This window comes from Leopardus geoffroyi, chromosome B2 (assembly GCF_018350155.1).
Source record: "Leopardus geoffroyi isolate Oge1 chromosome B2, O.geoffroyi_Oge1_pat1.0, whole genome shotgun sequence".
In the NCBI taxonomy this organism is placed as follows: Eukaryota; Metazoa; Chordata; class Mammalia; order Carnivora; family Felidae; genus Leopardus; species Leopardus geoffroyi.
In genome coordinates this window covers 49,410,686-49,423,384 of record NC_059332.1, presented here as the reverse complement: position 1 = coordinate 49,423,384, position 12,699 = coordinate 49,410,686, and the positions used below count along the sequence as shown (strand labels likewise).

Sequence of the window (12,699 nt, the reverse complement as noted above, 5' to 3'; positions counted from 1 at the left end):
TGTATGTAAGATATATATGTGTTATTTATTGTTGGTTCTTGTTATTTAAGACTCAAAGCCTTCAAAGGCATGACTCCTTCCTATCTTTGTAACCTTACTTTGCAATTCACCTTTCTGCCCACTGCCCACACTTACTACACTAGCTCACTCCTCCTCAGGTGTGTCTAATACCTTCCCACCCATTTCCCTGCACACTTTCTCCCAGTTGGATTGCTTATCTTCACCTGTTAAAACCTCCTGAAGCTTTTAAGCACCAGCTGAAAAGTGTTTTTGTTTTGTTTTGTTTTTTTCTCATAAAGTCTTTCCCAGTCCCTCCTACTTCAATGAAAATGAGTACTTCCTCTTTGGGTTCCAAAATATTAAATGTGTGCCTCGATGGCAGTATTTTTTCATTTTTTTTTTGTTTGTTTTTAAGAACTCATTATACATAGATGGCTCTCTGTTCCCATAGGCCAGTGGTTCTTGAGAGGCTAGTTTTGGCCCCCCAAATAGAGTGGCCACCTTATCCTGGTTTTCCCAGAACTTTGCCAGTTTTAAAAATCAAAGCCTTGTGTCTCAACAACTCCCTGTATCCCAGACAAATGGGGACAGTTAGTCATCCAACCTCCAGAGGACATTTGCATTGTTGTCAGAGTTGTCACAGGGAGAGGGGACACTACTGGCATCTAGTGAGAAGAAATTAGGGATACCATAAACATCTTACAATGCACAGGACCACCCCACAGTAAAGATTATTTGGCTCAAGATGTCAATAATGCCAAGGCTGAGAAACCTGGGAAGAAGCTATTGTCTTAGTAATATGTAGATGAGAGATGCTGGAATGGCTTACTAAATGTAGTTAGATTATGTCTCCCGATAAATATTGGATAAGTATTTACTTGCCTCCTGATATTTGTTTAGTACTTTATTAGATCTTCTCTGTATAGTTAGTTGCAGAGAGGTGATATCTGGTCCCCTGTCTTTTATGAGTGTGCAATTTGGTTGGGACACAAGAATGATATTTTGGGTAAAATGAAAGAACAATTCTAGGCAACAATGAAGTGTAAAGCAATCACAACAAACAATATGTATTTGATGAACGTAAGGATCAGAGATAATTCCCCAAGAGTGAAAAGAATATCACTATCTTAAGTTACATGTTTAGTCCTTCAAGCTCCTAAATCATATCACACTGTTTCAAATCCCATTTGCTAAGGGCCTGGTTGTCCAGTTTGCACACACTCAGATTTACAGAAATGCCAGGGAGGGAGTCTAGTTTTGCTCTGTCGAAGCTCCATTTTGTATTATTCCTTCTCAACTGTTCCCTTGCTCCCCTAATTTGGTTAACAGGGAGCAGATCTCCCAGGTGAGACACCTCAGAGTTCTCTTTACCTCCTGGTGCTCCCCATACCACCCTGTGCCCTTGCTCACCAAGTTTGAATAACAACACCACTGTAACCTCTTTGGTTTCCACCTTCCCCTATATTGTTTCACAGATGTATCTTCAGTTCAGTCTTAGTTAATACACCCATTATAGATGTCCACTTCTCCTGTCCTTCTTTTCTCTCCAGGACAACACTCCCCATACACAACTTCTCCCAGCTTCAAAATGACATTTTCCAATGTATCTACACACCTAAAGTCTCTACTCCTTCCAATCCCAGATCAAATTCAGTTTCTCCTTTTTTTTTAAGCTAGAATAAATAATCCCCTTGTTTGAACTTTCATAACACTTCCCTCTTGTTCACTTAACACCTTTTATATATAATATAGTTATGGGTGTTCATGTAGTCCTGATCTTTTTGAATAAATTCTGTATATTTTCTAATTCCAGCAGCACTGTTACCATAGGGTGTTAGGATATTAGACCGCTTATAATTATCGTTATTGAGTGAATGGTGAAAGCAAAGATGAAATGAGGCCTGTTCCTGCCCTTCTCCCTTTCTAGAGAAACCTGGATTCCAGCAGTTTTTTCAACTGCTGTAAAAAGCCCCCTTATTTTTCTAAAAGAGATGCAGAAAGTTTATTCAGGTTCACAAAATAAACAACAGGATCATGACTGTATGTCTTTGGGGTCCTACCAATTGGCAAAATGTGACTGACTTGCAGGCAGAATGCTATCTAGTGCCACCTTAGTTTCCTTGCTATTGCCTTTGTCTTTGTGTGACTGCTACTGCTGCAGACCCCAGTGCTCCCTTCTCTAGACATCGAAGGTCTTTGGCCACTTTGTGTGTGTGTGTGTGTGTGTGTGTGTGTGTGTGTGTGTGTGTGAAACCTCTGTTCCCAGTGCTGGGAACTGAAAATTCATAAAAATTGGCAAGATATTATGGATTTGTGACTAAATCATTAACTTCAGGGTTTTATGTCTACCACTTTAGGGTCCTATTGACTGTATATGGTGTATTTTATGAATATTAAATAAAAAGGACCATGAATTTACCTTTGTAAGTACAGACCTATAAGAATGACAGGGAGAGGGAAGAAGAGAGCTGGCTACAAAATGTCCAAAAGCAAGGAAGACCAAAACAGCTCTGGACTAAAAATTGTCCCACGTTCCCAGGAAAGTAGAACTATATTTGGAAATTATTAATAAATAGCCTGCCCATGTCATATAATTAAAAATATATGAACATCTCCTAATTTAAAAATGTAAATAAAATCTAGCACTTAATTCCTTAAGAAAATTTTTAAAATGGGAATATTTTTTAAAATACCAAGGGTAAGAGACTTTCAGCTAAATAAGATGGAGAGTTCCAATGTTCTTTGTAAGCAAGATCCAATATCATGTTTAACAAGGGAATATTAGAAGAGGTACTACTCACATTAAGATAAAACAAATAACTCATTACCACAACTTTATAACATATTTTAGAATGCTAGGAAATACAATATAAAAAAAAAAAACCTAAGAGAATGTTAGAGAAAATACATGATTGTTTGTAGATGATATAACTGTTTAAATACTAACTTAAAAGATGCAACCCAGAAATGCTATAATTTATAAATAATTTGAATTGCTTACACAAAAATTATGTTGGTCTATGCAAAAATAATATTGTATAAGCCAGTGGCATACAGTTAGAAGGCATATTGAAATGCATAATAGTGACTAAAGATGATGCTGTCTTGGAAAACAATGTTAACAAGAGGTATATTGGACTTTTATATAAAAAATAAACTATATTGCATAGTTTAAAGAGCAGACTTGATTACATAGGGAATTGCACCATGTTTCTAATTGGATTGAGTAATATTGCAAAGAAATCAGTAACTCCTAAATTAATTTTGGTTTAATGCAGCTGCCATTATTTTATACTGAGTAGAACATCATAAGATGATTCTAAAGTTCTTCAGATAATACAGAACAATGATACAAAGCCAATTTTTTTTATTTTTATTATTTTTTTTACATTTATTTATTTTGAGACAGAGACAGTGTGAGTCGGGCAGGGCAGAGAGAAAGAGAATCCCAAGCAGGCTCCACAGAAACCAGTGTGGAGCTCGAACCCACAAAGCTGTAAGATCATGACCTGAGCCAAAACCAAGAGTCAGACACTTAACTGACTGAGCCACCCAGGCCTCCCAAAGCCAAATTTTTAATAAGAAATTGAGTTTAGGCAGTAGGGATGGGTAGCTCAACCAGAGAAATAATATTTATGTTACTATTTTCAGACAATATAATACTGACATAAGCATATATGCAGATATTAGTTCAAATAAATGAGATATAGATATTAGATATATAAATGTAACATGATAAAAGAGATAATAAAAATAAAACAACTGTTAGTCTTTAAATGGGGTTAGTAAATTTGACTGTTTACAACATTTATCAATCTAGACTCACACTTCAAAAATTATACCAAAGTAAACTCCATATGGATTCATGAGTGAATTCAGGTTCCCTAAAACATATCCACTGCTAGAATATTATAAAACAATAAATAAACACTGATATAATTTGGAATTAAAGGCATTTTTCTCTCATATTTTTAAAATTTCCGTAGCTTATTTGCAATGCATTACTTATTCAAAATATATGATAATTTTTCTCTTCAAGGAAAAAATCTACATTAATGAATCTTAATTATTGCATATACATTTTTAAACATGTAGGCAGGACTGCTGCCCTGATTGACAAATGAGAAACCAAAGTGGAGTACATTTTTTTTTTCCCACTGTTAATGTGTCTTCTTTTTTTATGTTTTTTTTTTCTTTCTATAATTTATTTATTTTTTATAATTTACATCCAAATTACCACATAGTGTAACAATGATTTCAGGAGTAGATTCCTTAATCCCCTTACCCATTTAGCCCATCCTGCCCCCCACAACCCCTCCAGCAACCCTCTATTTTTTTCTCCATATTTAAGAGTCTTTTATGTTTTGTCCCCTTCCTGTTTTTATATTATTTTTGCTTCCCTTCCCTTACGTTCATCTGTTTTGTATCTTAAAGTCCCCATGTGAATAAAGTCATATGATATTTGTCTTTCTCTAACTAATTTCGCTTAGTATAATACCCTCTAGTTCCATCCACGTAGTTGCAAATAGCTAAATTTAATTCTTTTTGGTTGCAGAGTAATAATCCATTATATATACATACATATATATATATATATATGTATGTATATATACATACCACATTTTCTTTATCCATTCATCCATAGATGGACATCTGGGCTCTTTCCATACTTTGCCTATTGTGGATAGTGCTGATATAAACATTGGGGTGCATGTGTCCCTTTGAAACAAAATACCTGTATCCCTTGGATAAATAGTAGTGCAATTGCTGAGTCATAGGGTAGTTCTATTTTTAATTTTTTGAGGAATCTCCATACTGTTTTTCAGAATGGCTGTACCAGTTTACATTCCCACCAACAATGCAAAAGAGATCCTCTTCCTCCGCATCCTTGCCAACATCTGTTGTTGCTTGAGTTGTTAACGTTGGCCACTCTGACAGGTGTGAGGTGGTATCTCATTGTAGTTTTGATTTATATTTCCCTGATGATGAGTGATGTTGATCATTTTTTCATGTGTCTGTTAGCCATCTGTATGTGTTCTTTGGAGAAGTGTCTATTCATGCCTTTTGTCCATTTCATCACTGGATTTTATGTTTTTTGGGTGTTGAGTTTGATAAGTTCCCTACAGATTTTGGATACTAAAACTTTATCTGATATGTCGTTTGCAAATACCTTCTCCCATTCTGTCAGTTGCCTTTTAGTTTTGCTGATTGTTTCACTGAGCAGAAGCTGTTTATTTGGATGCGGTCCAAATAGTTCATTTTTGCTTTTGTTTCTCTTGCCTGTGGAGACGTATTGAGTAAGAAGTTGCTGTGGCCAAGGTCAAAGAGGTTTTTGATGGCTTTCTCCTTGAGGATTTTGATGGCTTCCTGTCTTACATTTAGGTCTTTTATCCATTTTGAGTTTATTTTTGTGTGTGGTGTAAGAAAGTGGTCCACGTTCATACTTCTGCATGTCGCTGTCTAGTTTCCCAGCATCACTTGCTGAAGAGACTGTCTTTATTCCATTGGATATTCTTTCCTGCTTTTCAAAGATTAGTTGGCCATACGTTTATGCGCCCATTTCTGGGTTCTCAATCCTGTTCCATTGATCTGAGTGTCTTTTTTTGTGCCAGTACCTAACTGTCTTGATGGTTACAGCTTTGAAATATAACTTGAAGTCCGGGATTTTGATGCCTCCTGCTTTGGTTTTCTTTTTCAAGATTGCTTTGGCTATTTGGGGTCTTTTCTGGTTCCATAAAAATTTTAGGATTGTTTATTCTAGCTCTGTGAAGAATGTTTGTGTTATTTTGATAGGGATTGCATTGAATACTTAGATTCCTTTGGGTAGTATTGACATTTTAACAATATTTGTTCTTCCTATCCAGGTACATGGAATATTTTTCTTTCTTTTTTTTAGGAGCGTTCTTCAGTTTCTTTCAAAGCTTTCCATAATTTTCCATGTATAGATTTTTCACTCTGTTTAGATTTATTCCTAGGTATTTTATGGTTTTTGGTGCAATTGTAATGGATCAATTCCTTGATTTTTCTTTCTGTTGCTTCATTATTGGTGTATAAGAATGTGACCAATTTCTGTGCATTGATTTTATATCCTGCGACTGCTGAATTCATGGATTAGTTCTAGCAGTTTTTTGGTGGACTCTTTTGGGTTTTCCATATACAGTATCATGTCATCTGTGAAGAGTGAACGTTTACCTCCTCATGGACAATTTGGATGCATCTTATTTTCTTTATGTTGTCTGACTGCTGCGGCTAAGACTTCCAATACTATGTTGAATAGCAGTGGCAAGAGTGGACATCTCTGTCTTGTTCCTGACCACAGAGGAAAAGCTCTCAGTTTTTCCCCATTGAGGACGATATTAGTGTTAGGTCTTTCATATATTCCTTGTATGATCTTGAGGTAAGATCCTTCTATCAAGGTTTTTATCAAGAAAGGACTTTGTATTTTGTCAAATGTTTTCTCTGCATCTATTGAGAGGATCATGTGGTTCTTGTGCTTTCTGTTACTGATCTGATCACATTGATTGTTTTGTGGATATTGAACCAGCCCTGCAAGCCAGGTATAAATACCACTTGGTTGGGGTGAATAATTCTTTTAATGTATTGTTGGATGTGGTTGGCTAATACCTTGTTGAGGATTTTTGCATCCATGTTCATCAGGGAAATTGGTCTATATTTCTCCTTTTTAGTGGGGTCTATGTCTGGTTTTGGAATCAAGGTAATTCTGGCTTCACAGAAAGAGTTTGGAAGTTTCCTTCCATTTCTATTTTTTGGAACAGCTTCAAGAGAATAGGTGTTAACTCTTCCTTGGCTGTTCGGTAGAAATCCCCTGGAAAGCCATCTGGCCCTGAACTCCTGTTTTGGGGGAGATTTTTGATTACTAATTTGATTTCTTTACTGGTTAAGGGTCTGTTCAAATTTTCTATTTCTTCCTTTTTCAGTTTTGGTACTTTATATGTTTCTAGGAATTTGTCCATTTCTTCCAGATTGCCCATTTCATTGGTGTATATTTGCTCATAAAATCCTCTTATTATTGTGTTTATTTCTGCTGTGTTGGTTGTGATCTCTCCTCTTTCATTCTTGATTTTATTTATTTGGGTCCTTTCCTTTTTCTTTTTGATCAAACTGGCTACGGGTTTATTTTGTTAATTCTTTCAAAGAACCAGCTTCTGGTTTTATTGATATGTTTTCCTTTTTGTTTGTTTTGGTTTTTATGGCATTGATTTCTGCTCTAATCTTTATTATTTCCTGGTTCTGCTGATTTTGAATTTTATTTGCTGTTCTTTTTCCAGCTCTTTAAGGTTAGGTTGTGTATCTGAGACCTTTCTTCCTTCTTTAGGAAGGCCTGGATTGCTATATACTTCCCCTTTTTAAAAATTTTTTTTTCAACGTTTATTTATTTTTGGGACAGAGAGAGACAGAGCATGAACGGGGGAGGCGCAGAGAGAGAGGGAGACACAGAATCGGAAACAGGCTCCAGGCTCTGAGCCATCAGCCCAGAGCCTGACACGGGGCTCGAACTCACGGACCGCGAGATCGTGACCTGGCTGAAGTCGGATGCTTAACCGACTGCGCCACCCAGGCACCCCTATGCTTCCCTTTTATGACTTCCTTTGCTGTGTCCCAGAGGTTTTGGGCTGTTGTGTTATCATTTTCATTGGCTTACATGTACTTTTTAATTTCCTCTTTAACTTCTTGGTTAGCCCATTAATTATTTAGTAAGATGGTCTTTAGTCTCTAAGTATTTATCATCTTTCCACATTTTTTCTTGTGGTTGATTTTGAGTTTCATGGTGTTATGGTCTAAAAATATTCACTGTATGATCTTGATCTTTTTGCACTGGTTGAGGGCTCATTTGTGTCCCAGTATGTGATCTATTCTGGAGAAGGTTCCAGGTACACTGGAGAAGAATGTGTATTCTGCTGCTTTAGGATGAAATGTTTTCAATATCTCTGTTAAGTGCATCTGGTCCAGTGTGTCTTTCAAAGCCATTGTTTCCTTGTTGATTTTCTGTTTAGATGATCTGCGCATTGTTGTAAGTGGGGTATTGAAGTCGCCTACTATTATGGTACTATTATCAATGAGTTTATGTTTGTGAATAATTGATTTATATATTTGTGTGCTCTCACATTTGGAGCATAAATGTTTACAATTGTTAGGTCTTCATGGTGGATAGACCCCTTATTTATATATATATAGACCCCTTATATATATATAAAATGCCCTTCTCCATCTCATCATACAGTATTTTAAAGTCTAGAATGTTTGATATAGGTAGGGCTACTCTGCTTTCTTTTGTTGACCAATAGCATAATAGATGGTTCTCCATCCCTTACTTTCAATCTGAAGGTGTCTTTAGGTCTAAAGTGGGTCTCTTGTAAACAGCATATAGATGGATCTTGCTTTCTTATGCATTCTGTTACCCTATGTCTTTTGACTGGAGCATTGAGTCCATTGACGTTTGGAGTACTGAAAGATATGAATGTATTGCCATTATGTTGCCTGTAGAGTTGGAGTTTCTGGTGGTGTTCTCTGGTCCTTTCTAGTCTTTGTTGCTTCTGGTGTATTTTTTTTCCCTGTCTTTTCTCCCCTAACAGAGTCCCCCTTAAAATTTCTTGCAGGGCTGGTTTAATGGTCATGAACTCCTTTAATTTTTGTTTGTCTGGGAAACTTTTTCTCTCTCCTTCTATTTTGAATGACAGCCTTGCTGGATAAAGAATTCTTCACTGCATATTTTTCAGATTCAGCACATTGAGTATATCCTGCCACCCCTTTTTGGCCTGCCAAGTTTCTGTAGATAGGTCTGCTGCAAACCTGATCTGTCTTCCTTTGTAGGTTAAGGACTTTTTTCCCTTGCTGCTCTTATGATTCTCTCCTTGCCTATTTTGTGAATTTGACTATGATATGCCTTGTTGATGGTCGGTTTTTGTTGAATCTAATGGCAGTCCTTTGTGCTTCCTGGATTTTGATGTCTGTGTCTTTCCGCAGGTTAAGAAAGTTTTCTGCTAAGATTTGCTCACGTAACCCTTCTACCCCTTTTTCTCCCTCTTTACCTTCTGGGACCCCTATGATTCTGATGTTGTTCCTTTTTGATGAGTCACTGATTTCTCTAATTCTTAAATCATGCTCTTTTCCTTAGTCTCCCTCTTTTTTTGTTTCATTGTTCTCCATAAATTTGTCCTCTGTATCGCTGATTCACTGCTCTGCCTTATCCATCCTTGCTGCTGTGGCATCCATTTGAGATGGCAGCTCAGTAACAGAATTTTTTCATCCTGATTAGCTTTTATCTCTGTGCAAAGGGATTCTAATCTGTTTTCAACCCCAGCTAGTGTTTTTATTATCGTGATTCTAAATTCTGGTTCAGACATCTTGCTCGTATCTGTGTTAAGTCTCTGGCTGTCATTGTTTTCCTCTTCTTTCTTTTGGGCGAATTAATATAAAAACAATCACATAAAGGATGCTAGGGGTTTTCTGGTCTGGTTGTTGAGCTTGATAGATGAGAGAAAAAAGGAATGGTAACAAAAGAAAATAAAAGGAAATGTTTGAAAATTTGAAAAAAATTAATACAATGAAATAGAATAAAATGAAACATGGAAGTAAAAAAATAGAATATGAAAAATTTACTTAAAAGTAAAATATATAGTAGAAAAAAATTAAAAACATTTTTTTTATTTTTAAAAAAAAAATTTTTTTTTTAACGTTTATTTATTTTTGGGGCAGAGAGAGAGGGAGACACAGAATCGGAAGCAGGCTCCAGGCTCTGAGCCATCAGCCCAGAGCCCGACGCGGGGCTCAAAATCACGGACCGCGAGATCGTGACCTGGCTGAAGTCGGACGCTTAACCGACTGCGCCACCCAGGCGCCCCTAAAAACATTTTTAATGGAAAATAAAAATATTTTACTTCTCTTTCTGTATTCAAGAATAAGAAAAGGAAAATTGAATAGATGGACCAGCAAACAGATTGACGTACAATTGAAATACATCGGTTTCCCCTAGAAGTTGAACTATGAAGCACTTTATAGCCCATAAACTAATCAGGCAGAGAGACTTATGTTCCTGAAGAGTGAGGTTGACCCAGTTAGGTGAGGCTTAGTGTTATGGCTCTGTTTTCCACTAGATGGCACTGACTAGCTTACTTGGTGGATTGTTGTGGTGCCTATAGGTGTGTATGTGCATGCGCGGGAGGGGTGAGAATGGCGTCACCCAGCTACCTAGTGTCTAGTATCAGAATTCTGTGCTCTCCTCAACCAGCAATTGTGCATCCCTCCTTGGTCTCTAGCTTCCATCCACTCCCTGCTTTTACACTGTCCATGACGAAGCCATCAGGTTGCCATGCAGCACCTCCCTCCTGAGTTTTATCTCAGATGCAGCTGTGTTTCCCAACCCCTCAATTTTGAGGGACTGCACATTTGACCTGCTCAGACCTTCTGGGGGAGGGTCTCACTGAGGAATGGCCGGCTGCTCTGCCCACACCCAGGAACGTTTGTGGGACCATGCTGGTGCCAATGCCTAGAGACTGTGGCTGGGTGCCAGCCCACCCCAGAAAAAGTTTGCATGATCGGGTAGCAGCATTGTTTCACAAATTATGGAAAATCACAACACACGTCTAGAGCTAGGCTTTACACTTAATGTCCTTGTTTGATCACCAATGAATGTGTTTGTCATCCCAGGTCCACTTTGTCCTTGGCCTGTGGGGAGGCCGCACAGCCTCTACCAAATATCCTCCCAGCAGGGGAACCGCCTCTCCCTGTGTGGCCCAAGGACCTTGCTCTCCACTCCTGGGGATTCACCCTTCCCACCAGAGCACCACCAGGTATCTAGCTGTGGAGTTTGACTCTGCACGCCCCCTGCCTATAGAGTCTTAATGGAATTTAAACACTCTCCTTTCTTTTTTTTTTTTCAGTCCCTTGTATACTCTTTACTTTCTCTCCAGCTGCTTTTGGGCAGGAGGGATATTTTCCATACTCTCCCGCCATCCCCATCCTCTCTCTGCAAGCAAAAACAGCTCCCTGACCTCAGTGGCTTACTCCCCGAGTTCCCCTCTCCACGCCATGTACTTGCTGAGTTCTCTGGTTCAGGTTGTGAAGATTTGAGGATTAATACAACAATCAGTTTTCTAGGTGTGCAGGATGGTTTAGTGTTATCTGGCTGTATTTCAGGGATGAGAGAAGCAACAAAGCTTCCATGCTGTTCCCCCAACTTGGCCCCTCCCAGTTCAAGGGTGGAGTACATTCTTTATGTTGCTTGTTCAGTTGTCCATCTGCCTCAGACCCTATTTAGGCTCCAAGATTGATGTGGTTATATTGAACCTTCTATGCTGAATCCATTTCATCCAACACGAAATGCAAGACATGAAGACTGGGCTGGGAAAATATGAGCAGTGAGGGTAGTGGGAGAGTGAGGAGAGATTCACTCTTAACGTTCCCCTTGCAAAAGAAGCCAGTGAGTAGTACCCACACAAATTTAAAACAATCATAGGCACACCGTATATTTTTTGCCCAAGAAAGTTTTGGAAGACAAAGGAGGTTAAGAGTAGCTGGAAAAGTTATAGCTGACTATGGTGAACCTGAAAGGGTCCAAAACCATGTAATCTACCTTTTCATAGATAAGTGATATATGTTCCTGTATTTTATTCCTTTTTTCCAGAAGCTTGGTAAAATCCACCAATGGGACTCTATGTGGCATGGAGGGGCAATGTGAAATCTTATCTTTCCATTTTAATGGGGACTCAGCAATAAGGTGGAGGTAGAGGGGAGACATGCCAATTCATATGTTTTGATATTCACTAGTCTTCCTTCCCTAAAACCCAAACTTTCAGCTGAATGCCTTAGGACACATATCTGCTATAAATTCATTTTTTATCTAATTTGTCTGAGATCTAAGCTTCCTGTGGCGTCCTGAGATCAAAGGATCTGATTCCTTCTGATGTCAGCACTGACATATAATGTGTGCTGACTTAGTTCTGTCTATAACCTCACAGTGGGAGGCGGCCAGCCTCCCTGGGCACCTTTACACAGTGCACTTTCATTTTGGCTAGGGAGCCTGTCAGGTATATTGCTGATTGGAGCTTCCATGTAAATAATTCATGGGAGATTTTTAAATGTTTTGGGCCTGTAAAGGAAAGATACACTTGTGTTAGTCTTTTATGAACAGATGCTGACTTGAAGAACAAGGGGGAACAGATTTCCAATGACGATGTTTCAAAAACTTGATACCAATATCTTTAATGGATTGAAAATAGGTGACGTGTTGTGTTTGATTCCTCTTCTATGAAGTGGTATTGGTTTTACCAAAGAATAAAAATTCAAAGCCCTGTTTTTCCTTTAATAAATTGTCAGGTAGGAGCAAACTTAATATTCTTGTTCTTTGGTTAGTTGCTCATCTCAATAAACTACGTCTTTTCCTCCTAGTGGGAGCAGTAATTATGGAGATGACACCAAGCTCAGTACTTGGCATAGGACTGGGCATAATAGGGAGATAAGTTGATGGCACAAAAAGTTCCCTCCTGGTAGGAACTCAACATCCCAATAGGAAGACGAGGCTGTCATACAAAGAAAGGTGACCAATGATAGAAAGAGTTGCCCAAGTCAAATGAGAAACTCCAGTCAGCAAGTATTGAGGCATACATAAATATAGTATGAGTTAAACTGACTGAGCCACCCAGGCCCCCTAAAATTGTTTTTTAAATCGAGCCATAATAC

The 12,699-nt window shown here is 38.1% G+C and overlaps 1 protein-coding gene and 1 long non-coding RNA gene across 3 annotated transcripts in view; one reads left to right on the top strand and one right to left on the bottom strand.

Moving 5' to 3' along the window:
* LOC123608496 overlaps positions 1–12,699 on the bottom strand; it is a 482,727-nt gene that overhangs the window by 47,419 nt on the left and 422,609 nt on the right. The window lies entirely within an intron of this gene.
* Positions 1–12,699, top strand: part of PKHD1 (PKHD1 ciliary IPT domain containing fibrocystin/polyductin) — a 494,443-nt gene that overhangs the window by 466,520 nt on the left and 15,224 nt on the right. The window contains exon 67 of one of the 2 annotated variants that reach the window (XM_045498518.1): positions 10,669–11,680. The exons of the other annotated variant lie outside the window; for it this stretch is intronic. Within the exon in view, the coding sequence (XP_045354474.1) occupies positions 10,669–10,832 (164 nt within the window). The 3' untranslated portion in view covers positions 10,833–11,680. Of the gene's footprint in view, positions 1–10,668; positions 11,681–12,699 lie in introns of those variants that run through there. 2 annotated transcript variants of the gene reach the window in all.